At 39.3% G+C, this 25,507-nt stretch overlaps 2 protein-coding genes across 3 annotated transcripts in view; one reads left to right on the top strand and one right to left on the bottom strand.

Annotated features, from left to right (window-relative positions):
* SDRB (short-chain dehydrogenase-reductase B) overlaps positions 1–9,590 on the bottom strand; it is a 32,404-nt gene extending 22,814 nt beyond the window's left edge. For both annotated transcript variants that reach the window (XM_088891355.1, XM_010262286.3), the window contains exon 1: positions 9,272–9,590. In XM_088891355.1, the coding sequence (XP_088747481.1) occupies positions 9,272–9,457 (186 nt within the window). In that variant the 5' untranslated portion in view covers positions 9,458–9,590. The remainder of the gene's footprint in view (positions 1–9,271) is intronic.
* An 11,657-nt stretch (positions 9,591–21,247) lies between these two features.
* Positions 21,248–25,507, top strand: part of FC2 (ferrochelatase 2) — a 102,290-nt gene continuing 98,030 nt past the window's right edge. Inside the window, exon 1 of the mRNA XM_010262285.3 lies at positions 21,248–21,582. Coding sequence (XP_010260587.1) covers positions 21,518–21,582 — 65 coding nt within the window. The 5' untranslated portion in view covers positions 21,248–21,517. The remainder of the gene's footprint in view (positions 21,583–25,507) is intronic.

Here is a 25,507-nt window from a genome sequence, read left to right as displayed (position 1 = left end):
GTGAGCCAATTCATGCAGAACCCTCGTATACCTCACTGGGATGCAGTTCTTAGAATTGTAAGATATCTGAAGGGAGCTCCAGGTCATGGACTATTGTATAAACCAGGAGGAAAACTTGAAGTAGTTGGGTATACAGATGCAGACTGGGCAGGCTCAGTGAATGACAGAAAATCTACTACAAGCTATTGCACATTTCTTAGAGGAAATCTTGTGACGTGGAAGAGTAAAAAGCAGACGGTTGTGGCTAGAAGCAGTGTTGAAGCCGAGTATAGACCCATGGCACACACTACCTGTGAATTAGTGTGGTTGAGGAATCTCCTACAAGAAATTGGGTTCCACATGGATAAACTTATGAAATTGTACTGTGACAATCAAGCTGCACTCCATATCTCATCCAATCCTATTTTTCATAAGAGAACGAAGCACATAGAGGTTGACTGCCACTTTGTGAGGGAAAAGGTTCTTGCTGGAGAGACATGTGGGCTCGAATGATCAGTGAGCATATTTGTTTACAAAAGCTCTAAGCTCAGGGAAAGTGAACTATCTATGTAACAAGCTGGGATTATATGACATATATTCTCCAGCTTGAGGGGGAGTGTTAAAGTGAGCCAAATAAGGGTAGTTTAGTCATCTTATCCTTATTAAGTTGTATGCTTATGTGGCAGTTTTATTAGAGACACTTTGCCCCAAACTTAAGTAAGGGCAGTTTAGTCTTTGTAGAAATTATTAGAGACTAATTACTATTAAGGGGTCGACTGATAGGGTTTACCCATCAGATTCGACAGTCCCTTCTTTTTCTTCTTCTTCTTCTCTTCTTCCTCTTGCTGGTTCGGGTTACTGTAGCAGCAGTCGAAACATGGTAGAAGTCCCTAAATACTTCCATTAAGTCCACTTTGATAGTATCCCAATGAATTTGATAAAAGAACATGGGGAACCCATAGACATTGGAGCTCTATCAAAGAGGAATATAAGCAAATCATATCCAGCAATTACACTAAGTGACAAAAGCCTAAAGCAAGAAGGTACAAGGACAGCACTAATTTTGCAAATATGAGCCAATGAATAAGGTGAGTAATCAGGTTATGGTGCCAATGAGGAAGAGAGATCACTGCAAGGTACATGTCACAAACTGGAAATGAAGAAAATTGACATGAAAATTCTTCTCAAAGTAGGAATACTTTCTGGTTTATTGGAACTCCAACGAGAAGCTAATGCCAGTCCCATCTTCAATGTTATTCAAGTAAATGACTATCTCAAGCATGATGATGATAATCAAGATATAGAGTTATATATAAAGTCTGCCAGTGTGAGCTTGTCCAACACTACTGGTCCCAATCCCGAATAGAGGAGGGTTGTGTCAAGTTGGCAGCAAGCACTAAAACTTTTGCCAAACCATGATCATGGATCCTAATCTGTCTTTTCAAGTTCATGCTAGGGTGTCCTTCAAAAATAATGTGATGCACCTTAACCCAAGTTTAGTGTCAAAAAGGCAAGGGTATGCTATGACGGTCCCAGGAATTAACTACCCACAACAAAGCCTAGTTGTGGTGTTAAATAGGCAAGGTCCCTACATCCTTCAGAATGGAGGCAAGTAAAGAAACTAATGCAAGAAACACGACTTTGTTTAGCCACTTGAAATATGGGACATTTAATAGGAAAAACTATGGAATTAGTAGACACAATTAAGAGGAAAAGGGTTAATATTACATGCTTACAAGAAACTAAAAGAAAGGGTAAAAGGGATAAAGAAATAGATGGCTACTAATTATTGTATATAAGAGAAGTAAATAACAGATATGAAGTATCAATAAGAATAGATAAGGATCTAAAAAAACAAAATTGCAAATGTTAAAAAAAATGGGGATAGAATAATTTTTAATTAGACTTATTTATGTGAAGAAATCATTAACATAGTTACTGCATATGCACTCAAGTAAGTTTAGAAGAAAACATTAAAAGACAATTTTGGGAAAACTTAGAAGAATTAATCCAAGAAATTCCAAGCAATGAGAATATTTTTATAGGAGGAGACTTAAATAGGCATGCGAGGAAAATAAGTATAGGATATCATATGGTGCATGGAGGATTTGAGTTTGGAGAAAGGAATTAAATAGGAGTCTGAAATGGAAGAAGATGAAGAAAGAATAAAGAAAAGAGCAAATAAGAGAAGAGATTTTGCCAAAAGTATTTACGGGGCTGGGGGTGGCACCCCACTAGCTTATATATTAGGGCATTCAAAAACAGGAGGGGAGATTATAAGAATACCCCTAATTACACATAAACAGGGCCACTAATAGCCCATTTACGGTCCATTAACATCTCTAACAACACCCCCCCTCGCGTTGGGTTGTATATATCTATCATTCCCTGTTATGGTCACACCGACCGGCAGCGCACTGCGGCGCAGTCATAGGCAGCAGCAGGCACCGCCTGGCAGCGCCGCACAGCAGCACGCACTGCCAACAGTGCGCAGCACGCACCGCCTGGCAGCACGCAGCACGCACCGCCCGGCAACGCGCAGCACGCACCGCCCGGCAGCTCGCGGCACGCACCGCCCGGCAGCACGCAGCATGCACCGCCCGACAGCGCCGCACGGCAACACGCACCACCCGACAGCGCGCAAGCACGCACCGCCTGGCAGCACGCAGCACACACCGCACGGCAGCAGCACTAGGCAGTAGCACGCACCGCACGGCAGCCGCACCGCGAGACGCGCACACCCCAGCAGCAGCAGTAGGGCGGGGCCCACATGACAGCTCATCAGGCTGGACCCACACTTATCCTACCACATCAGCTCTGCCCGCCAACTCACCGCCAGCTTACCTTATCCCTTATCCCTTATCTTATCTTATCCTTATCTTATTTTATCTTCTTAAGTAAGAGTTATGAGTTTTAGTTTGAGTAGGAAATTAGGAGTTTTAGTTTGAGTTGGATTACCCTAGCCTAGCCGAATCCAACAAGGAATTCCCTTCTGTAATCTCCTATTTAAGGAGCTACGAATTGAAGTAAAGCATTCAGTTTTCGCAGTCAAGAAAGAGAGTGAGGAGAGTTCGGGTGGTCTCTTGGACAAATCACCCCAAGGGAGAGTTCGGGTGGTCTCTTGGAAAAATCACTCATTCAATTTCCGCAATAGGGTCTGCACGCAAGGGAAGGCGCAAGGGAAAGCAGGGCTTTCGCACCGAGGACCGACCCGTGACGGGATCCTACGCGTGGGCCCATAACATTTGGTATCAGAGACAAACGTCACGGGCGATATGGAGCAACTATCATTCAAGGTCAACGAACTGGAACATAGGCTAGCAGAAACCAGCATGGAGGTTCGTGAAGTCAGGGAAGATATTTGGGAGATGCGACGTCTGCTGGAAGCATTCCTCTCCAACAAAGAAGGGAGTTATGAGGGAATCGCCAACACAAACAGTCACTGTCCAAACTGGGCAGAGGCATCCAACGAACAGCAGATCGCTGCCCCTACAGCCGCAGTTATTCCCAAGGATCAGCGCACGGAAGATGAAACTGTAAGGTCTCCTCCTTTGGCCGGGGACAATGTCACGAACATTATATTGGTACCTGCAGAATGCGCTCCGTGGTCGAAGACGGGTGGGCTTGGCGATGTTGCTGGGGCTTCACCGAAGGCCTTGGCTCGGCGTGGACATAGAGTTATAGTTGCGGCACCACAGTATGGTAACTATGCAAAAATCCAAGAAACAGGAGTGCACAAGAGATGTAAGGTGGATGGGCAGGATATGGAGGGAACTTTCTCTCAAGCTTATATTGATGGCATGGATTTTGTGTTCATAGACAGCCCTATGTTCCGCAATATTGAGAAAAATATATATGGGGGAGGCTGAGAGGGAATTTTAAAACGCACGGTTCTCTTCGAAAGGCTGCTCTTGAGGTTCCCTTCTGTAAGTATACCCGGTGCGTTCCTGTGATCCACAACATAGCACACCGGGGCCGTGGTCCAGTACGCGATTTTTGTTATGTGGATCTTCTACAAAACTACTTCAAACTATATGACCCAGGAGGTGGGGAACACTTCAATGTCCTTGCGGCTGGACTGAGTGCAACAGATCGTGTAGTCACTGTAAGCCATGGTTACGCCTGGGAGCTGGAAACTAAAGAAGGTGGTTGGGGTTTGCATCAAAATAATCCAGCTTTATGCACTGATATACGGGGCAGTCCCTGTTGTTCATGTTGTTGGTGGGATGAGAGATAGTAAGCAGCCGTTTGATCCATTGGCAGAGTTCAAAGCCCCGTATCCGGAATTCGAGCTTGAGGACAAGCTTGTTGTCCAGGAGGGGTGTAATGTTATGGTCACACCAACCGGTAGCGCACTGCGGCGCAGTCATAGGCAGCAGCACGCACAGCTGGCCGCACAGCAGCAGGCACCGCCTGGCAGCGCCGCACAGCAGCACGCACTGCCGACAGCGCGCAGCACGCACCGCCCGGCAGCTCGCAGCACGCACCGCCCGGCAGCGCGCAGCACGCACTGCCCGGCAGTGCCACACAGCAGCACGCACCGCACGGCAGCAGCACTAGGCAGCAGCATGCACCACATGGCAGCAGCACCGCGAGGCACGCATCGCCCGGCAGCAGCAGTAGGGCGGGGCCCACATGACAGCTCATCAGGCAAGGCCCACACTTATCCTACCACATCAGCTTTGCCCGCCAACTCACCGCCAGCTTACCTTATCCCTTATCCCCTATCTTATCTTATCCTTATTTTATCTTCTTAAGTAAGAGTTATGAGTTTTAGTTTGAGTAAGAAATTAGGAGTTTTAGTTTGAGTTGGATTACCCTAGCCTAGCCGAATCCAACAAGGAATTCCCTTCTGTAATCTCCTATTTAAGGAGCTACGAATTGAAGTAAAGCATTCAGTTTTCGCAATCAAGAAAGAGAGTGAGGAGAGTTCGGGTGGTCTCTTGGACAAATCACCCCAAGGGAGAGTTCGGGTGGTCTCTTGGAAAAATCACTCATTCAATTTCCGCAATAGGGTCTGCACGCAAGGGAAGGCGCAAGGGAAAGCAGGGCTTTCGCACCGAGGACCGACCCGTGACGGGATCCTATGCGCAGGCCCATAACATTCCCAACTTGGTACAAATATTCAAATGGCGGGTACTAGAAACACCCTTTGTGAAGATGTCACCCAACTGATCCATAGAGTTTACATAAGGGATACAAACTTCACCAGCTTCAAGCTTCTCATGAATGAAATGCTTGTCAACTTCAATATGCTTTGTTCTTTCATGCATCACAAGATTGTGGGCAATATTGATTGTTGCCTTGTTGTCACAATACAATGACATTGGGCTGTGAACTTCAACTCCCAACTCCTTTAACATATTCTTTAACCACAAAATTTCTGCAACTCCAAGTGCCATGGCCCTATAGGTCAAATCAGGAACAAGAGAAAAAAAAATCCATCCAAACTCCACAGGTCAAACACTTCTACAGTCTTGAACTTTCAAGCAAAGTTAAGAACATCCAGCACACAGAAACACAGTACAGTCAAGTTAACAACACAGACCTGATATAAAAAATCCAAGAAACTAGGCTTACACTCTATCAACTGGACCACAGACCATACAACTATGTAGAACACAGAGAGACACCTCTCCTTATACTCAAACCTCCATTACAGGATACAAGGGATACACTCAAACAATGACCCTTTCAGTCCCACGACCAGAAAGGGAAAAAATAGAAAAGAAACCCTTACCCAAGCAGTTCCTTCTCAAATCTGAAGTGTTACAGTCCTTTCCAGAGAAAAATGAGAGAAGAAAGAGGAAGAGAAGTCCACTCAAGTACCAATCTGCTGTCACACCCACTCTAATATCATCTGGAATGGAAGAAGAGGGAGAGAAGAGAGAAAATAGCAGAGAAGAGAAGAGAGTTTGCCAAAAGTATTTAGGGGGTGGCACCCCACTAGCTTATATATTAGGGCATTCAAAAAAAGAGGGAATATTACAAGAATACCCCTGATTACACAAACAGAATTAAACACATAAATAGGCCCACAAACAGCCCATTTACGGTCCATTAACAGCTCTAACAACAAGGAGATACAAGCTTAGAATTGTAGTAGCTTACGATATGATAATTTTAAACACATCTTTCAAAAAGAAGGATGAACACTTGAAAACATTTAAAAGTGGATCAAGCATAAGTCAAATAGATTTTTTTCTTACTAGGAGAATAGAACGAATGATGTGTAAGTATTGAAAAGTTGGAGAAAACTTAACCACACAACATAGATTAGTGGTGATAAATGTGTGTATAAGAAAGGGAAGAAAAATAGATGAGAAAACTGCATAAAGTACCAAAGAAACTTGGTGGTAAACTGAAGAGGCTCAAAATATAATCAAATTAAAATGAGCATACTGCAAAGAATGGTAAAAGACTAAAAAACAGAAAACAGGGAAAAAACATAAAACCATAAGGAAGTTCGAAAGAAAATGAAATTAAGTTTAGGGCATATGATGATCTTTATCATAAATTAAGCACTAAATAGAGAGAGAAAAAGGAATTTATAAACTATCAAAGATGAGAGAAAGGAAAGGTAGAGACTTAAACCATGTTAGGTGCATTAAAGAGGAAGATCAAAGAGTTTGGGTAGAAGATGAGAAAGCCAAGCAAAGACAAAAGCTATTTTGAAATTTATTAAACGAACATGTAGAGGGTGCTAATGGAGGAGAGATTAATAATACTAATAATGTTAAAAATAACATGTACCTTCATAAAACTAGAACTACTGAAGTAAAAGAAGTGCTAAATAAGATGAAGAAGGAAAAGTCGTTAAGACTTGATGAGGTTCCAACAGAATTGTGGAAAGGTATGAGATAAGTATGCTTATTATGGCTAACAAAGCTATTTATATGATAACAGAAGAAAAGAAGGTGCCTAGTGAATGGAGAAAGGGTAGTATGGTGCCTATTTACAAAGTTATAATAGCTATCATGAGATTAAGCTCATGAGCCACACTATAAAACTTTAGGAGAGAATAATTGAGCAAAGATTACAACATGAAATAAGTACATCAAAGAACCAATTTGGTTTTATGCCAAGGAGATCAACTATGGAAGCTATTTTTCTCTTGCGACGATTATAGAAAAGTTTAGAGAGAAATAAAAAGGATCATCATATGATGTTTGTTGATCTGGAGAAAGCATACAATAGAGTTCCAAGAAAGATATTATAATAGATATTGGAAATGAATGGGGTTCCAAATAGGTATATAGACTTAATTAGGGATATATATGAGGGTGCAACAACCAATTTTAGAACACTTGTGGGAGAGATATCAGATTTTACAATGAAGATGGGCCTTTACTAAGGCTCAGCACTTAGCACTTAGCACTTATTTATTTGCACCAATCATGGATGAATTGACTAAACATATTCAGGAGGAAGTTCCTTGGTGCATGTTGTTTGCTGATGACATTGTTTTAATTGATAAAACTAATGAAGGATTAAGTGCAAAATTATGTTTATGGTCAAATACCTTAAGAACAAGAGGTTTTAAAAAGAATGATTAAAATGAAATATATGATATGTAAATTTAATTATATAATAGGAGTGAAAATCAAGGTCCATTTAGGAATGGAGACCAAGAGATAACTCAATGTGACTTTCTTCCAAACCTTGGTTTGACAATTCATAATAAGGGAGATATTGAAGAGGATGCCGCCCATAGGATTAGAGCAGAATGCGTGAAATGGAGGGGTGCATATGGAGTTCTATGCATAAGCGAATACCACTTCAATTTAAAGGAAAATTCTATAAAACAGTTGTGAGGCCAGATATGCTATATGGAGCAGAGTGTTAGGTAGTCAAGAAACAACATGTCCAAAAAATGAGTGTGGTAGATATGTACATGTTGAGATGGATGAGATGAGTGGAAAAAAATAGAAAGGACAGGATTAGAAATGAAGTCATTCAAAGGAACCTAGGAGTAGATCAAACAGGTGATAAAATAAGAGAAAGTAGAGTAAAGTGGTTTAGTCGCGTCCAAAGAAGATCATTAATAACACCCTAAGAAGAAGTGATTTGTTACAAGTCGAAGGGGCTATAAGGGCTAGGGGTAGACCAAAAAGAACATGGGTAGAAGTAGTAAGAAATGATTTAAAGTGACGATAATTTAACAATAGATATGACATTAAATAGAGTGGAATGGCGAAACAGAATTCATGTAGGCTTGGATGAATTTGTTCGCTCGCATGACGTCATAAAGAAATTCCTCATTAAATAGAAAGCATAAGAAATTTTTTGTTTCAGATTGGCAATACAATTATTGGAAAATTAGTAAATCGATTATGGTTAAATGGTTAAGTCCATTTAAATAGTTACGCTTGCTATTCTAAAAATGCTATATGGACCTAACCTATAAAAAAAGTACTCATGAACCTAAAGGATATACAATTTGAGGATTTGATGGACAAGGCATTACTAAGAAAAAAAATATATATACCTACGACATTATGGTTAAGCAGCCAGGAAAATCCAAGTATGGACATAGGAATCATGGATATGATAGCAATAGAGCTGCCGCTAGTTCTTGGAGGTATCTGGAATAAACTCATTTCAAAATATCACATGCAAAGGGAAACTGGAAAAGAGGCAACAAATCAGATTTTGGGGCAACAAATGATTTGGCGCATCATCACTAAATATGAAATTTCTTATTTGAGAGTTGAGACAGGCTAAAAGCAGAATCCTAGTAAAGAATGTGCACGAGTTAGTAATCGAATGCTGAAGATTTTTAGTATCAGAAACTCAATTGAACCAGTAACTCATAGGAACAGTCAAATAGAAAAAAAATACGTCAAATCAAAACGACAAGCTTCAAACCTCCAAAGGAGATATACCAAACAAACCAGAAAGAGATCAACTGCACTGCAACGTTGAGACAGAAGGCAAATAGATAGATATTATATGTGCATTTTTGTCGTAACTTGTAATCCAGACAAGAAAATAAGGAGACGAATAAAATTACCCATATCAAGGGTATGAAAAGAAATAAAAATAATAATTTGCAAATTTTTCAGATTGAAAAAAAAAAGCCCAATTGTCCTTGGAATTGAGAAACACCCAATTGCACTCGAAGTCGAGAGTTACCCACCAAAGAGAATCGAACCAAATTGCTATTTCATGAAATGTTCAGGAAAAAGAGTAAAAAAAAACACAATAAAGGTCGGCGGAGAAAAAATTCATGGGAACTGGAGTTGCAGAAAACGAGAAGAAAACAAATGTTCAAAGGAGAAAGGAAGATTACCCGAATTCCCTGCGATTGGAGAGTGGAAACAGCAGAGTCCAGGACCTGTTTGCGGCGGCCCATGATCGCAACAGAGGCACCATGTTTGCCGAACTGAGTGGCTATCTCGAACCCAATTCCAGAGCCTCCACCCGTCAAAAGGGCAACCTTCCCTTTCAGAATATCGGGCTTGAACGGAGACTCCATTGAAGCTCTCTCGCTCGCTCGTGTGTTCGTCTAATTACTTGTCAATTGACGCAGAGCTGAGTTTTGACCGCAGAAAGCTCTCCAAATTTGACGGATAACAACGAAGATCAATGGAGAAAACAAGGGCTGTCCATGTTCGATAGTCCCCACGTGATACATTAGTCTAAAACCATGCCGTAAGCATACGGCTGCGTTTATGAACTAACGTGTCACGCAGAAAGAACTCTGTGGACAGTACAGGCTGTCGAACGTAAGACAGCCAAGAAAGTTTATTTAACAGACAGGTGAAGGCACGTGGTATCTGATAAAACGCTTTTGTCGAATGAATTAGATGACTTCGGAATCCGGATCTCCTACCCACACAAACTCTGCCCACGTCTACCCACAACTCACTAATTGGAAACATCTCCTCCTCCATAATACTATATAGAATGATGAGATATTTTTCATATGTAGCTGTGATGTTATATTGGTAGACGTGGGCAGAGTTTTCGTGGACAGGAGATCTGAACTCGAATTAGATTAGCAACTTCAATGTGGACTTATTAGCTATTAATGTACTATTCTTATCACGTTATTAGTTCGGTTATATTTTTCTTTCATTATTTTTTTTCCTTTTTTAGTATCAACTGTTGATAAAATACGTTCTCACACCCTACCAACATTTGATACCGTACATCTACACGGTGGGTCCTACATTTACACGACGAGTCCCACTTTTATGGCAGGTCCCATGAAATCTCATTGTGAGATGGGTGGTATCAGATGACGTTGGTAAGAATAAGGTTCAAAATATCAATACAGCTCAATATGCCAATATCAGTGTATCGAACTGCATCGTGTCTCATTCCCTTGTTTTTTTTAAATCTAATTCAGAGGGATCGATTTAAGGCATGTTTGCCCCCTGAATTGGGTTAAACCCCGAAACACCCCCTGTAGGGGCATATCAGGAAGCCCCAATATGATACTATTGACTATCAAAATTTTGAACCTTGGGCAAGAGTATTGGAGCGTGTTTTCGAATCCAGATCTCCTGTCCACATCTACCCACATAACATTGCAGCCACACATGAAGAACATCTCATCCTCTGCATAGTATTTATGCAGGGGGAGATGTTCCCAATTCATGGGGGTAGTGTATTGTGGATAGACTTGGATAGAGTTCACGTAGGCAGGAGATCAGGAGTCGTTTTCTTGGCATGAGATCCCAACTCCTACTTCCAACAACGGAACTGGCCCATCCCCATAACCCCTCCAACCCACCCTAGTGGCAGAAATCCCATGTCACTATCACAATGAGTCAAATATCCTACCAAGTAAGACGCCATCAGTGGGGCTGTCATTGGCCAAGTTTGATGAATCAGGAAATCTAACGTATGAGAGGTTAAAAAGCTATTATTCAAATCAGAAATCGGAAAAAGAAGTAGAAATGATTTCAACTTTGCATATGCCCAGCAATGAAATGATAAGAACGTTTGACTTTGAGCAATTCTCTAAGATTTCAAAGTGAAACTTACTATTTTATTCTCAATAATAGTATGACAATTGTGGGCTAGACACTATAAAGAGGGTCTTAGTTCTAGAGACAATGAGTAAAGGATACAAAGAAAATAATAGTGTCAGTGAGCTTGAAAAGGGGAATTTAAGTAATAAAAGGATGGAATCAGAATATCTCTACAAACATCAAGAATAATTCTAGTGAGAAAATGATAGAGTTTCAGTGTGTTTGGCCTTGGATATATTTCTATCCCGTCAAGTACCCTTCTATTTAGAGGCAAAGGAGGGGATTAATTTTGGGCATATCAAGAATTCCAGAATACCATCCAAATAGTTACGAAGATAGGTCTTTGAGCCATTGATGTGGTGGCACATGTCAGGCTACGTTCATGAAGCATATTCACTTTAATCCATACTTGCAAGCACCTACTAGGGGTGGATTCAAGTCAAGCTGAGTCAAATATTTGGTTATTCGAGTTCGGCTCATAAAAATAGTGTTAGGCATGAGCTTGAGATCGAATTCAGCTCAGTTCAAAAGCCTGCAAGTTTGAGATCGGCTCGATTCAAGCTCAACTGCAAGTCAAGCTTTTTCTTAAAAATAAAAATTATACATATAAAAATATTTTTTTATTTTACACATAAAAAATTAAGAATTATAAAAAATATATATTATTATACATACAAAAAATAATTATAAAAATGATTTATTATATAAATATTTATATGTATGTATGTATGTAATAAAAATTATTTATTTATTATACTAGGCTCGATTAGGCTCGTGAGCCTCATGAGCCGAGTTTCACTAGGCTTGAGCTCGACTTGATTAACAAATGAGCCTATATAACAGGCTCGAAGCTCGATTTAAATGAGCCAAGTTGAGCTTGAATAGCTTGTGAGAAGCTTGGCTCGTGGCCATCCCTAGCACCAACCACGGCTTTTTTAGTCGCTTGTTCCCTATGCTCAGTTTTGTCCTTACTAAGCATCTTTACGGACTTGTTTTATTGAGGGATGTCCATGGTTGTTTCCTTAGCCTGAGTTTTAATGTTCTAAAGGTCCACACTTGGTTATATCCGATCATGGTTGCCAGTCTTTGGCATTACTTCATTGTTACATGAGTTTATCCCTTAACAACAATACTATAAATAATAAAAATAATATTAAATAAAAATAGTATCAAATAATAATAATATTATTATTATTATTAAATAAATAATAATAATACTAGTTATTTTTTATTTATTATTATTAAATAAAAAATATTATTATTAAATAATATTTAATAGGGTAAATTTCTTAAACTACCCTTATGGTTTAGTTAATTGAATAAGTATACCTTTACTGCATGAAAATTGACTAACACTATCCCTATTGTTTCAAAAAACTACCATCGCTGTTAAAATATTAATTGAAGGGTTAAAATACCTGTTTTTCCCTTAAATCAAATTTGAAGATCTAGGATTTCCCTTATACCGTTGTTACTATTTTCACCTGTTCCGAGGACGCGCAACCGTTGCTGCTGCTACAACTTGAACCAACGGCGGTAGCAAAAACCTACAGTGAGGCCATGACTTCTAGAGATGCTGCCTTTTGGAAGGAGGTTATAAATGATGAAATGGATTCAATAATGTCAAATAACACATGGGTACTAGTAGACCTGCCTCCAGGATCAAAACCAATAAAACGTAAATGGGTGTTTAGAAGAAAATACAACACTGATGGAACTGTACAAACTTTTAAGGCTAGATTGGTAGCCAAAGGATTTAGAACACTCATAACATTAGCATCCATTTATCACTTATCTGTTCATCAAATGGATGTTAAAACTGCTTTCTTAAATGATGATTTAAATGAAGAGGTTTATATGGAACAACTAGAAGGATTTGTTCTTCCTGAAAATGTGAAGAAAGTCTGTAAACTGATTAAATCACTGTATGGATTAAAACAAGCACCTCAGGAGTGGCATGAGAAATTTGATTCTTGCATTCTAGCTTTTGGTTTTAAATATAATAGTGCTAATAGATGCATCTACTCAAAATTCACTGAAAATTATGGAGTAATTGTATGTCTTTATGTTGATGATATGCTTATTGTGGGTACAAATATGGTTGGCATAAATAAAACTAAAAACTACCTATCATTTGTCTTCAAGATGAAAGATTTAGGAGAATTAGATACCATTTTGGGAAGAAAAGTTAAAAAGCATAATAGGGGTTATGCATTAAGCCAATCACATTATATTGAGAAAAATCTTGAGAAATTTAAGCATTTAGGGTTTAAAAAATATAGCACGCCATATGATTCTAGTATAAAGCTAGTAGAAAATACTGGTAGAGCAATTGCACAACTTGAGTATGCTAGTGCGCAATAGGAAGCTTGATGTATGCTATGCTTTGTACTAGACCTAATATTGCATTTGCAGTAAGTAATTCAGTCGGTTTACAAGTAATCCTGGTGCAAAGCACAGGAAGGCAATTAGGAGAGTTCTTGGGTATCTCAAGAGAACTTTGGAACTTGGCTTGTTTTATTGTAATTATCCAGTTGTACTAGAAGTGTATACTGATGCAAGTTGGATTACCGGTAATTGAAATAACAAGTCCACCTCTGGATGGATTTTCATCCTTGGTGGGGGTGCAATCTCTTTTGCATCCAAGAGGCAAACTTGTATATCTCACTTAACCATGGAATCCGAATTCATAGCCTTAGCGGCTGTTGGAAAAGAAGTTGAATGAGTTATGAATTTATTATTGGATATAAAACTTTGGCCTAGTCCTATGCCTTCAATTTCCATTTACTGTGATAGTAAGGCAACTCTGTCAAGAGCCTATTGAAAGAATGATAGGATCCATCGTATGGACGCCAAAAAGATTGCGGAATGGGTGGGCGATTTTCAAAAATTTTCTACCTTCTTCCAACTGATAATCATATTCCCTAAATTTAGAATACAATATTCAATGATTCTACTTGAACCATAATCGAACCAGATCTGAACCAAAGACAACGGAGGAATTATACATGATCCAGAGAAGCAGTATCTCCCAAAGTTGGTGTTCACGCCCAAAGAGGACACCAAGATCCGCTCCTGCTGAAGATGACACAGCTGTATGTCAAACGGAACCAGCACAGTGCGTCCTACACACTGAATCCTTCGCAAGAATCCACTGGAAACTTTGAGCATCAAATCTTTTCAGTCTTTTCTGCAAAACTGATGTCAAGAACCAATTTCTTGATTTCTTTCTTCTTCAAAGATCAAATCTTGTAAGAAAAAATGGCGGCGGCTAGAGGAGAACTCCTGAGATGAAGATGGCTGAAATTGCTTCTCTTCTCTCTGGAGTGTGTATGTGATCCAATCTCAATTTGCATGATGTTTTTCTTGCACAAAACCCTATGTTCAAAATCTGATCTTGTTCTCTCTTAGTTAGGGTTTCTCTTCTTTTCTTCTTGATTAAGAAACCTCCTAATTAGGAATTATCCCAATCCAAATCAGTATTTGGATAGGGGATGATATTAATCATATCTGCAGAGGTTACCAAATTCAAATCTGATTTGAATTTGGTCTCCCATAGTGGATAAGGTTAAAGGCCCAATCCTTTTGCTAACTTTAATCCCAGATCTGCCCCATAGATGGGTGATCATATTAGCCCAGCTCGAAATGGGCTTTTGGCCCATTAAGTGTTTAGTACTTAACTAGTTTCCAATCTTCTACCCAATTGGGCTTCTTTGTATGGCGTGGGACCCAAGCATTGATCTACACACCAGCCACATGGGTTCGGCCCAACCGAATTCACTGAAAAGCTCAATGAACCCCTGAGCCCATCACAAGGACTCTATGAGCCCAACAATTACATTAAGTGGTCCCTAGGCCAAGCATCTTATAAAAACCCAATGACTGTGGGCAGGTACAAGATTAGCCCATCAGGTACTATCCTAAATGGTCTTACACTTAACCTCTCAGCCCATAATGATCAAGCACTGCTGACAAGAGAGGACCTCTCTCTCGGCTGCAAGAACAAGTGCCATGCCCAGGATCATAACAACAATATCCTCTATGTGTGGGGGCATATCCTAGAAAAACACACATGTGTGCTTTAGGTTCAAATTTACGTCTTTAATGGCTATGAACATGAATATAGTAAACACGCCCAAAAACTCAAAGAAGAGGAGAAAAGAAATCCTCATCAGAAAAAAAAAAAAGAATGATAAAGGGGATCTTGAAACCCAGAACCTATGAAGGCATGTGGTTTATCAAGTATGTAGTTGTAAAGGCAACATCCCCCGAAATTTAATAGGAACATGAGATGCAAATAAAAGGTTCCTAGCAACCTCAACCACACGACGGTTTTTCCTTTCTACCACTCCATTTTGTTGTGAAGTATAGGAACAAAAACTCTAATGAATAACCCTAAATGCATCAAAATAGAATGAGAGATTTTTCTCAAAATATTCCTTACCATTATCAGAGCGGAATGTTTTGATCTAAGTATCAAACTAGGTAAGAGATAAGTTCATGAAACTATTGTACAATAATTGGTAATTCATCTCGGTATCTCATGAGGTAAATCCAATTAAAGTAAGAGTAATCAACAACAAAAAGGATAAAATATTTGTAACCCCTCATATCAGATAAATGATATGACCCCCCCACATCAAAGTGCACAATATGGAAATGAAAAGCTGATATTTTATTACTCACTGACTAGGAATGTGTACAATGATATGCAAGTTCACATGAGTCGCAATGAAGACTAGACAAAAATATCCCTTTAAACATTTTTGGAAACAAATGACCAAAACGTAAACGACATAATACGACTCGATTAACAAACTCACTAAAAATATACTCAAAAGTTATTTGTTGAAGTGATTCAAGAATCAAGATTGCCATTAGGTGTATCCAACAAGTATATTCCATTTGCCTCATGGCCACTCCCGTTTGTCCTTTGAGATTTCAAGTCCTAAAAAACACAATGAGTATGAAAGAATGTTATGCTACAATTCATAGATTTAGTCAAACTATTAATAGATAAGAAATTGGTGTAAAGTTTGGAAACATGAAGAACAGATGATAAAACAGAGGAGTCTGAGGCTTTGATATTCCCATTTCAAAAGATGGGAGCAAGATACCCATCAACAAAAGATATGTTCTTGAAGGAAGGGGAAATCCGTCATATGGATGGTTGAACCATGTTAGATGGCTGGGCAAATTTTCAAAAATTTATTTTCTCTTTTCTAGGAATCGCATTCTCAATTTTAGAAAAACTGTATTTTTCAAGGATCGTTCTTGAACTAATCTGGACCAAATCTGAAACCAAAAGAAAGGGAGAGGAATACCTGATACAGAATCCACACGTGTAGTTCCCAAAGTAGGTGTTCACACCCAAAGAGGGTACCAAAACCTGCTTCCACTGAAGATGACACAACTTAAAATGGAGCTGGTTCAGCAATGCAGTCATTCAACAAGAACTGCAATCCAACAGCTTTGATCGAACAAGGGAGATGAGCACGAAATCTGATATGATTTTCTTACAAAATCAATGGTAGGAATTGATCTCTATTAGTCCAAAAGGTGGAGAACGAATTGGGTATGTATGGCGGCAAGAGCAGAAGGATAGAGGGAGAACTGAGAGCAATGATGTGTGTCAATTGGAGTAGTTTGCCCTCTCCTATTTAGAGACCTTGAAGAGTAGCTCTCCTAATCCAATTAGAAGTTTCGTAATCCAAATCTTTATTTGGATCTGGACTCTTTAAGTGGATAAGACTTATCATCTTATCCTATTTACTGATCCAAACCCATATCTATACCCAAATTCGCCCATGTCACATAATTGCTTAAGCTGTCATGTGACACCCTGATTGATCCAATTAATCTTTGGGCTTTAAGCCTATTAAGGAGGTGGCTCACGTCCTTTATTAATTGCTGGTTAACTTGTCTCTCTTTTTATGGCGTGGGACCCTAACAATGACCTCACAAAAGTCCGTATGGGTTTAGCCTAACTTCTATAACAAAGCCTGGCCGAATTCACTGTTGACACAGTGAACCCCTGAGTTCATCACTATAGGCTCTTAATGAGCCCAACATTTACACTAAATGGTCCTTGGGTCCAGCCATCTTATAAAGGCCCAAGGACAATGGACTTAAGTGAGATATAGCCCATTAGGTATAAAAGCATTAAATGGTCTTACACTTAACCTCTCAGCCCTTAATGATCAAACACTGCCTGACAAGAGATGACCCCTCCCTCGGCTGCAAGTTATAGTGTTGCACTCTCTACTCGGATGGGTTTCGGGAATTAAACCTTTTGCAAACCTTTTTCATAAAACATAATATATATTCATATAAATATAGTTTGCAAAACAAATCTCAAACACGGTTGAAATCGATTGCCGACAGTTTTGGTTTTCCATCAGAGAGAGTGTAGTCCCGATCATTTACTTTGTCCGACAAAGGGGCTGATCCTGTCATTATGATCACCCACTTGAGTGAATTCTCAGACTGTCCCAACATATCCAGGTTTTGATCCCCGAAGGATCTCACTGATTGGCGCATATCAAAGATGGCTTAAATCGACACCCAATACAGTATCATAATTGAGTCTAGGGGTTAGGTGTAACTTTCCAATTTTTGCCCATCAGGGGCACAACTGGAAATTGGTCCGGGTTTAGTGTTTCAAACAAACACACACTACATGTGCTTGGAGTCTAACCCTGGCTGCTGAGACAAGATACCCCAACCGACTTAGCAGCACATTAGTGTTAGTCTTGGCAGGATAAGCTTTCTCATTTCTATCCAACGGCTGAGAATATTCTAAACTAACACAAGTCTCATAAGTGTCCAGTTTAAGGATAATTACACAGAAACACACCATATATAACATGAATCAATTATGTACTTTTATTCATTTACAATAGATGTTTATGTACATCAAACTGATTGGATCTAAGGGCATACACTGTCTAACACTTCTCTCGATCAAAAAGGAGTTTTTATGAATAGAAAATGATGTTAGACATGTTGGTCATATAGTTTGAAGCATCATAATCTATAATCCAAGAGATTTTATGATTACCTGATATAGTAGCATGATTTGTAGAAGCACAAATACTTGAGTGTGCAAAGGAAAATGAAGAGGTGTTGCTTAAAGAGTTGGATTCGACAACTGTAGTCTCCAAATGGTTGATGAGCTTCCCATACCTTTCAAATTCCGCCTTCACTACTACCAGTTGCTCTATCACTGACTTCTCACTTTCTTTGTTTCCACCTCCAGGTACAGTAGCTACATTTGCATTCTTAGGCTTCACAGTTTGACCACTTTTCTTAGTATTGTTGTTATTCCAAAACCTCTATGGAAGAAGATCAAGATGTATCTTTCATTAAGTATCCTTGGTGTGTTTCGGCTTCTTGTAGTATTTGCATATCACCTATTTTTTCTCAGTTGGCCCCTTTGACTTTATCCCGACATGTGCAAAATGCTCTGTTGGTGAAGGTCCATATAATTGTACTTGCCTCCTACCATCTTCACTACTAACCATGGAGTATGCCCGAGCAAGGGTCACTTTATCCTTAACTAGAATGTTTTGTTTAGTAATGTCAAACTTAGGGTTGAGTCCTATGAGAAATTCAAACACCCTATTTCTTTATATTAAACTTCGTTAAGTCTCTACATCCTTGGTATACTCCCACACAATTGTCTCCATTACATCAATCTCCCACTACAATGACTTCAACATAGAGTAGTACACTGTTACACTTTTCTCTCTTGTCTCATATTATTTATATCATTCTTTAACTTATAAGTTCTTCCAACATTTAGTTCCTAAGAGTATGTTTCTATAATACTTCCAAATTTTCTTAGCCGAATTCATATAGAGGTAACCAAATTCATATAGAGGTGATGTTGGCTTATTTGAGGCTGCATAGAGTTAACTAACCATCCAAATCATTGTATAGTTTTCCTGCAACCATTTTTCATATGTAGAATCAGTTTGTCAACCTTTCCTTACTGCTTGTAAGATAACCTGATTTATTTATATTACAAAAATAAATCCGTATGGATTGTGCCCACACCAAGCAATTTGTTCCATCTAACTTAATTATTGTTAGCACAATTAGAATATCATGACTTCCTCTGATGACCTCGGCCACTTTGACTGCCAAGGGGTGTCCTCTACGGACCATTGTTGAGAGCTTACACCAGCTGGCGAGGCAACCGCAACCTTCGCAGTCGCCACTGCCAAGGGGTGTCCTCTTGTTGTCTCTAGCCATTTTAGTATCTTTGCAAGGTTAGTACTCAATAAGCAAGGTTGGGGACTAAGTGCGGAGCAAACTAAGACACCAACCAGCCGAGGACCACATAAGCCTGACACGGATCAACATGTTGGACAAGGTGTACTCCCTAATGTTTACACACATGATCCTTCTTGTGGACACTACTTCCTTCATGACAACTCAGCCTCGGTGGAGCCTTCTCCTTCATCCTTGGGATGACCATCTCGAAAGGAAACAACTACCCGTCTTGGTGCCTCACGAAGAAGAAGCCCTCCTTCCAATGTTTGATCGAGGAGGGGGCTCCAACCAGGACCTTGGACTTTATCAATATTTTCATTAACCATATCTGGTTAGTGGACCATAGACATTACATGGTTAGCAACGGTTTGCCTAATAGACTTAAGTAAAACCAAGTTACTTGCCTTTGAGGGATTAGTAGTTTTTAAGTCATTTAACTTGTTCGAACGATGTCCTAACTGGCAGAAGCTGTCACATGGTCGCTTTGTGGTTGATGTCCTTGAACCATGTCAGTATACGCCCATGTAGCCATGTCATCTAAGACCTCGTGAGGAAGCAAAGTCCCACATGGACAAGGAGACATGCCCCCATTGTAGAACCCTGGTGGGCAGCCTCATCCCGGTAACCCCATGAAGAACCTATATGGCTACAACATAGATGCTCACCTATTTAAAGGCATCTCCCCCCCCGTAAAGGACTTTTAATTGACTACATGCTCTTGTTCTTAGATTGTTCTCCTCGTTTTGGACTATCTTGCACTCTACAACTCATCCCAATCAATCTCACCTCCTGTTACTAACTTGAGCGTCAAAGTGCCTTTCCGGGGAGCATCTCCTCGAGCCTCTGATTCTATCTTTGTCTGCAGATCTTTGTGGTGTACGATGTTGTCCCTCCACCTTGGCTTCATCCAATTGACTGGACATTATCTGCTACTTGTTCGGCTTGACACACCTTGAATTGGATAGCATCACAACTTACTAGACAAGTTGTCAAAAACAAAATCAACAAATGATACTATTTTCTTCTTTTCCAAAATAGGAAATACCTAAATACTTTGACTTACAATCCAAATTACTTATTTTAAGTAGCATTTTAAGAAGTTTCTGTCCTTTATGACTTACATTCTTGCTACAAAAAATACCTTATTTTTGGCAATTAATAAGTTGCCTTGACATTCCTTGAAATTTATTAATGATGCCCAATAGATTGGCAGCCTCCTTCTTAGACACCCTCATAAAAAGAAAAACATCATTAACAAAAAAAAAAAACATCATTAACAAAAAAAAAAAAGAAAAAGAAACATCAGAGGTGTAGGATTTCAACACCATGAATCAAATTATGCTTCCTAGCCCTAACGAGCATTCTCAGAAGACCCTCCATACCCAAGATAAACAAATAATGAGACAAAAGATCACTTTTATCTTAAATATTTGGGAGGATAGATACACCCTTCAAGGGTCCCATGAACTAAAACATAAAAGAAACAGATAAACTAGATACAAAAAAAAGACCATCCAACACTATTTTCAGTAAACTACTACTTCTTAACGTGATATCGCAATGGTGTAGGTTACACTGATGAAGCGAAATGGTGAACTCTGTTAGTAAGGGTATCGTTTTCTTCTTGAGATAAGAATAAGATTTTTTTTTTGGAAAGATCTACTTGAGATAAAATTTGGATGGTGCTTGAATTGAATTGAAGGCAAAAATTAAAAAACAAGGCAACTTTTGGGAATTATTAGATAGGGAGGCAGTGGTGAGGAAAATAACTTAAAAAAAAAGGCTCCTTCGAGTAATTTTCCGTCACCTCTAACATTTACCCTTATCCAGTTATCCGTTATATTTTCTACCAAAAAAAGCGTTATCCGTTACCTCCACAAAAGAAAATTAAAAAAATAGGAAAAGTTGCAGGAGTACGTTATTGATACATCTGACCAATCAAATTCAGCCACGTCGTCAATGAAGCGAAACTCTGTTTACTCGCAAACCTACCAGAGTAAAACAGTCAGAAACTTGATGTGTCTGAGAGTCTCTTGACTGATATTTGGCAAAAGTTTATCGAGGCTTCCCCAATTCTGGGCCATGTTCTCCATTGAATGGTCAAAAAGCCAAGGACGCAAATCTAAAATGGCCTCGAACAGACACTCACGCCAACGCCCGACGCTGGCGTGAATGTTCCTCGATCACTCCCCAGTCAGCCAACTCTTCCATTCCAAGGACTGTATCACCAATCTTCCATCTCCAAGCTTGCCTCTGTTTCGAAAGTCATCGTAATTGAGATGGCAAATATAGAGCTCAGAGTCAGACCTTCAAATTTCACTCATCAATCTTCTTCATCGGTTAGGTGAGCTTATTCGTTCATCTATTTTTCTGGGTAATGATCTTTTCTATTGATCATGCAACAGAAATTGAGCCCATTAGAAATCTAGGGCGTCTGAGAGGGAGATTGTAGTGATCTTCTGTGTTATCCTGGGTTCATTGGCTTGTTGTTATTTAAGTCGGAAGCCGTAAGTTCCGTAAGTAGGAAAAAAGGGCTACTGTTCTGAATAATTTGCCTACAACATGGTTGCTAATTTGTTCCTAACAGTTCAACTACACGTGCTGTTTATGCCCTTGACTTTTAGCATCAGTAGTCTGCCAAATTTCTGGGACACGTTTAGTATTTTAATTGGTATATGTATAGCTGTGGCAGTATTTTATTTAAACCATTCTAATGATGGTGCTAGTACCTCCTCCCTTTAATTGCTTTCCTGGACGTGAGATCCAACTGTTAATTGGTGTGTATCTTGTAGGACAAAGAGTAATATGGCTGGCTATCCATGAATATTTACAAGTGTGGATTTCTTCTATACGTCATATTATTGATAAATTATTGCGTTTGATGATTTCATTTGCCCCTTTTGATTCACAGCTAGATTATTACGTTTATCTTTTTTTTTGTCCAACTTAAAACATTTAACATTTTGATGGAGTAGTGGTTTCCTCGTTATGTAATGGATTGGAACCCATGGTCAATGGGTTTACCTGGTTTTGTGTAGTTCACCATTATGCAGTCCTTTTTTTTTCTTTTTTCACACAGGTTGGTTTATGTGGATACCTTTTTCTTTGTTTACCATTTTCATCTCCGGATTTCAATAGTTGTTATTTACCCATCAAAAGCTGTTAGATTGAAGTCCCTGAATAGGTTTTTAGTATCTAACATGCCCCTCGGGCTTGAAGCGTAGACAAGCACAAACCACCCATACCTTGTGCTGAATTTTAATTAATTAATGGGGGCGGTGAGGATCAAACACTAGACCACTTGGTTAAACAAGCTCTGGTACCATCTAAAAGAATTGTTCAACCTAAAAGCTTAAGATGTTAGGTGAGGTTTCTGAATAGGTTTTTATTCTCTAACAGAAATGATGCAGGGCTATAGCAAAATGTAGACTAAAAATTAAGGAAACTTTTGGAATTTGAGAGTTTTAATGGCTAAGGTTTGATTTATGAAGGTAGGGAATGATACTTGGGACGATTTAGGATGGGATGTAGTGAATTAGAAACTAAAAAAGCAAATTTAGGACTACAAAAGATCAAAAAATACAAAAAAGAAACTAAACTCTAGAGAAAGAAATTAAGAAAATTAATAGACCTAAGAATCAAAGTTGAACATTGCAAAGTAAGCAACTGGACGGCCTTCTTGGCTAAGGACAACTCCAATTCCAACATGGGATTCATCACATTCAACGTCAAAGAGCTTGTTAAAATCAGGTAAGGCTAATATGGAGCTTTGGTCATCCTCATCTTTAGCTCTTGGAAGCTTTTCTCAGCTGCGGGAGTCCATGTAAACTCATCTCCTTTCAAGCATTCAGTAATGGGTGCCATAATAGTGCTGAAATTCTTTATAAATCGGCGATAAAATGTTGCTAGCCTATGGGAAATACGAATTTCAGTTAAGGTTCTTGGTGTTAGCCACTCTTGAATAGCTTGAACCTTTTCTTGATCCACTTCAATCCCCTTGGCTAAAACAACATACCCCAAAAACACCAATCGATCTGTCATAAAATTACACTTTTTCAAATTTATATATAGCTTATTTTGTTTCAAGACTTGTAGAACTGCTCTCAAGTGTTCTAAGTGGCTGTCATGATCTTTGCTGTGGATGAGTATGTCATCAAAATAAACTACCACAAACTTCCCCATAAATGGTCTTAGAACTTGGCTCATGAACCTCATAAAGGTACTAGGAGCATTAGACAACCCAAATGGCATAACCAGCCATTCATAAAGACCTTCTTTAGTCTTGAATGCAATCTTCCACTCATCCCCCTCTCGGATACGGATTTGATGGTACCCACTCTTCAAATATATCTTTGAAAAGACTTGTGAGCCAGCCAATGTGTCTAACATGTCATCAAGGCGGGGTATGGAAAACCTGTATTTAATTGTAATCTAATTAGTGGCACGACTGTCAACACACATACGCCAACTACCATATCTCTTTGGTGTGAGTAAAGCTGGTACAACACATGGGCTTAAGCTCTCACGGATCATCCCCTTCTTTAACAACTCTATTACTTGTCTTTGGAGCTCCTCATGCTCCTTAGGAGTTAGGACTCATTCTATAGTGGGGTAAGTTAGGCAATGCTGCTCCTGTCACTAAACCTATATGATGTTGTACATCTCTTAGGGGAGGAAGGCCATTGGGTAATTCCTCAGGCATCACATCAGCATACTCATGAAGTAGCTTCTTCACCATCTCTGGAATAGGTGTTTCTTTGCTAGCTTCTTTTGCAACTAGTACGTAAGCAACATCCAAATTTCCTTCTTCTTGAGCCAATTTGTTTGAGGTGAAGAGAGCAGTGGTTGGCTTGGTTTCCTTCTTTAGAAATGAATCAAGTTGCATTGGTTTAAGAGTTATTTTCTTATTGTCTTTCACAAAGCTGTATATGTTCTTGTCCCCATGATGAATGGTCTTACGATCGTATTGCCATGGGTGTCCTAAAAGAATATGGCATGCATCCATTGGGACAACATCACACCATACTGATTCTTCAAATGTATTACCAATAGAGAAATTAATTAAGCATTTAGAAGAAATTCTTACCTCATACGATATGGTCGGGGGTGTTGAACAGTTTTGAGTTGTAATCTATCCACCATCTCTTGAGAAACAAGACTCTCACTGTTAATAATCAGGTTACACAACTTCCCACCAGCTGTACAATGTGTTCTAAAGATATTCTTTCTCAACCAATCCCTTGGTAGTGGTTCTTTAGGTGCAACCATGGAGCACCGTATCACTAGAGCTTCACCCTCAATGTCCCCATCCAAGTTTTCTTCCTTTAAAGCGTTAGCTTCAATAGTTTCAGCTACTTGTCCATCCTCAACATGGCCTATATCATCTTGTTGTTCATCAATGACTTCGTCAACCAGATGTGTTTACCCTTCAATCATTCTCTTAGGACATTCATTGGAATTATGTCCCAATTCCATACACCTGAAACATCTAACAGTAGGCTACCCTTGATTGCTCTTGGTTGCATTTGGAGTCCCTTGGACTGTAGGTTGTATTTGGTTGATCACATGACCCTTACCAACCCCAACACTTCGGCCTACTGATGAAAGTGTACCTTGGACAGCACTTAGTTTTCGCCCCGAGCTCCAACTCAATTGAGCTTCAACTTTCAGAGCTAGCTGATATGCATCTTTTATTTTATATGGGCAATGTAGGCTGATCTGATCCTGTATTAGCAGCCTCAAACCATTGATATATCTACTAACTTTTTATTGTTCAGTTTCTGTCATGTTACTTTGAAGAGTTAATCTATTAAACTCTTTTGTGTACTCTACACTCATTTCCCGTTGCCTTAAATTTTGCACCATTTGGTAAAGAATTTGCTCATAATCTGGCGGTAAGAATTGGAATTTCAGCTTCTCTTTCATTCTTCCCCAAGAATTAACCTTTCTTTTCCCCTTCATTTCTCTGCCCCTTTGGTAAAATTTCCTCCAATCCAAGGTTGTCCCACGCATCTTTGCTATTACAAGCTTCACTTTTCTTTCTTCATTCATTTCTTTCCAATTAAAATAATTTTCAATGCTGTCTAACCAGTCTAGAAACTCTGCGGGTTCCAATTCACCATCAAACTTGTTAGTATGAAGTTGAGCACCATGACCACCTTGATTGGATTGTAAAGCTTGTATTATTCGGTCTTCCCACCGCTGGTTGTTATTCCTTTCATGCTGATCACCTTCAGGTTGCTCAGTGTCTTCACTTGATTCTTCACTAA

This window comes from Nelumbo nucifera, chromosome 7 (assembly GCF_055504915.1).
Source record: "Nelumbo nucifera cultivar China Antique chromosome 7, China Antique-T2T, whole genome shotgun sequence".
NCBI lineage: Eukaryota > Viridiplantae > Streptophyta > Magnoliopsida > Proteales > Nelumbonaceae > Nelumbo > Nelumbo nucifera.
This window is presented reverse-complemented; position numbering and strand designations above follow the sequence as displayed.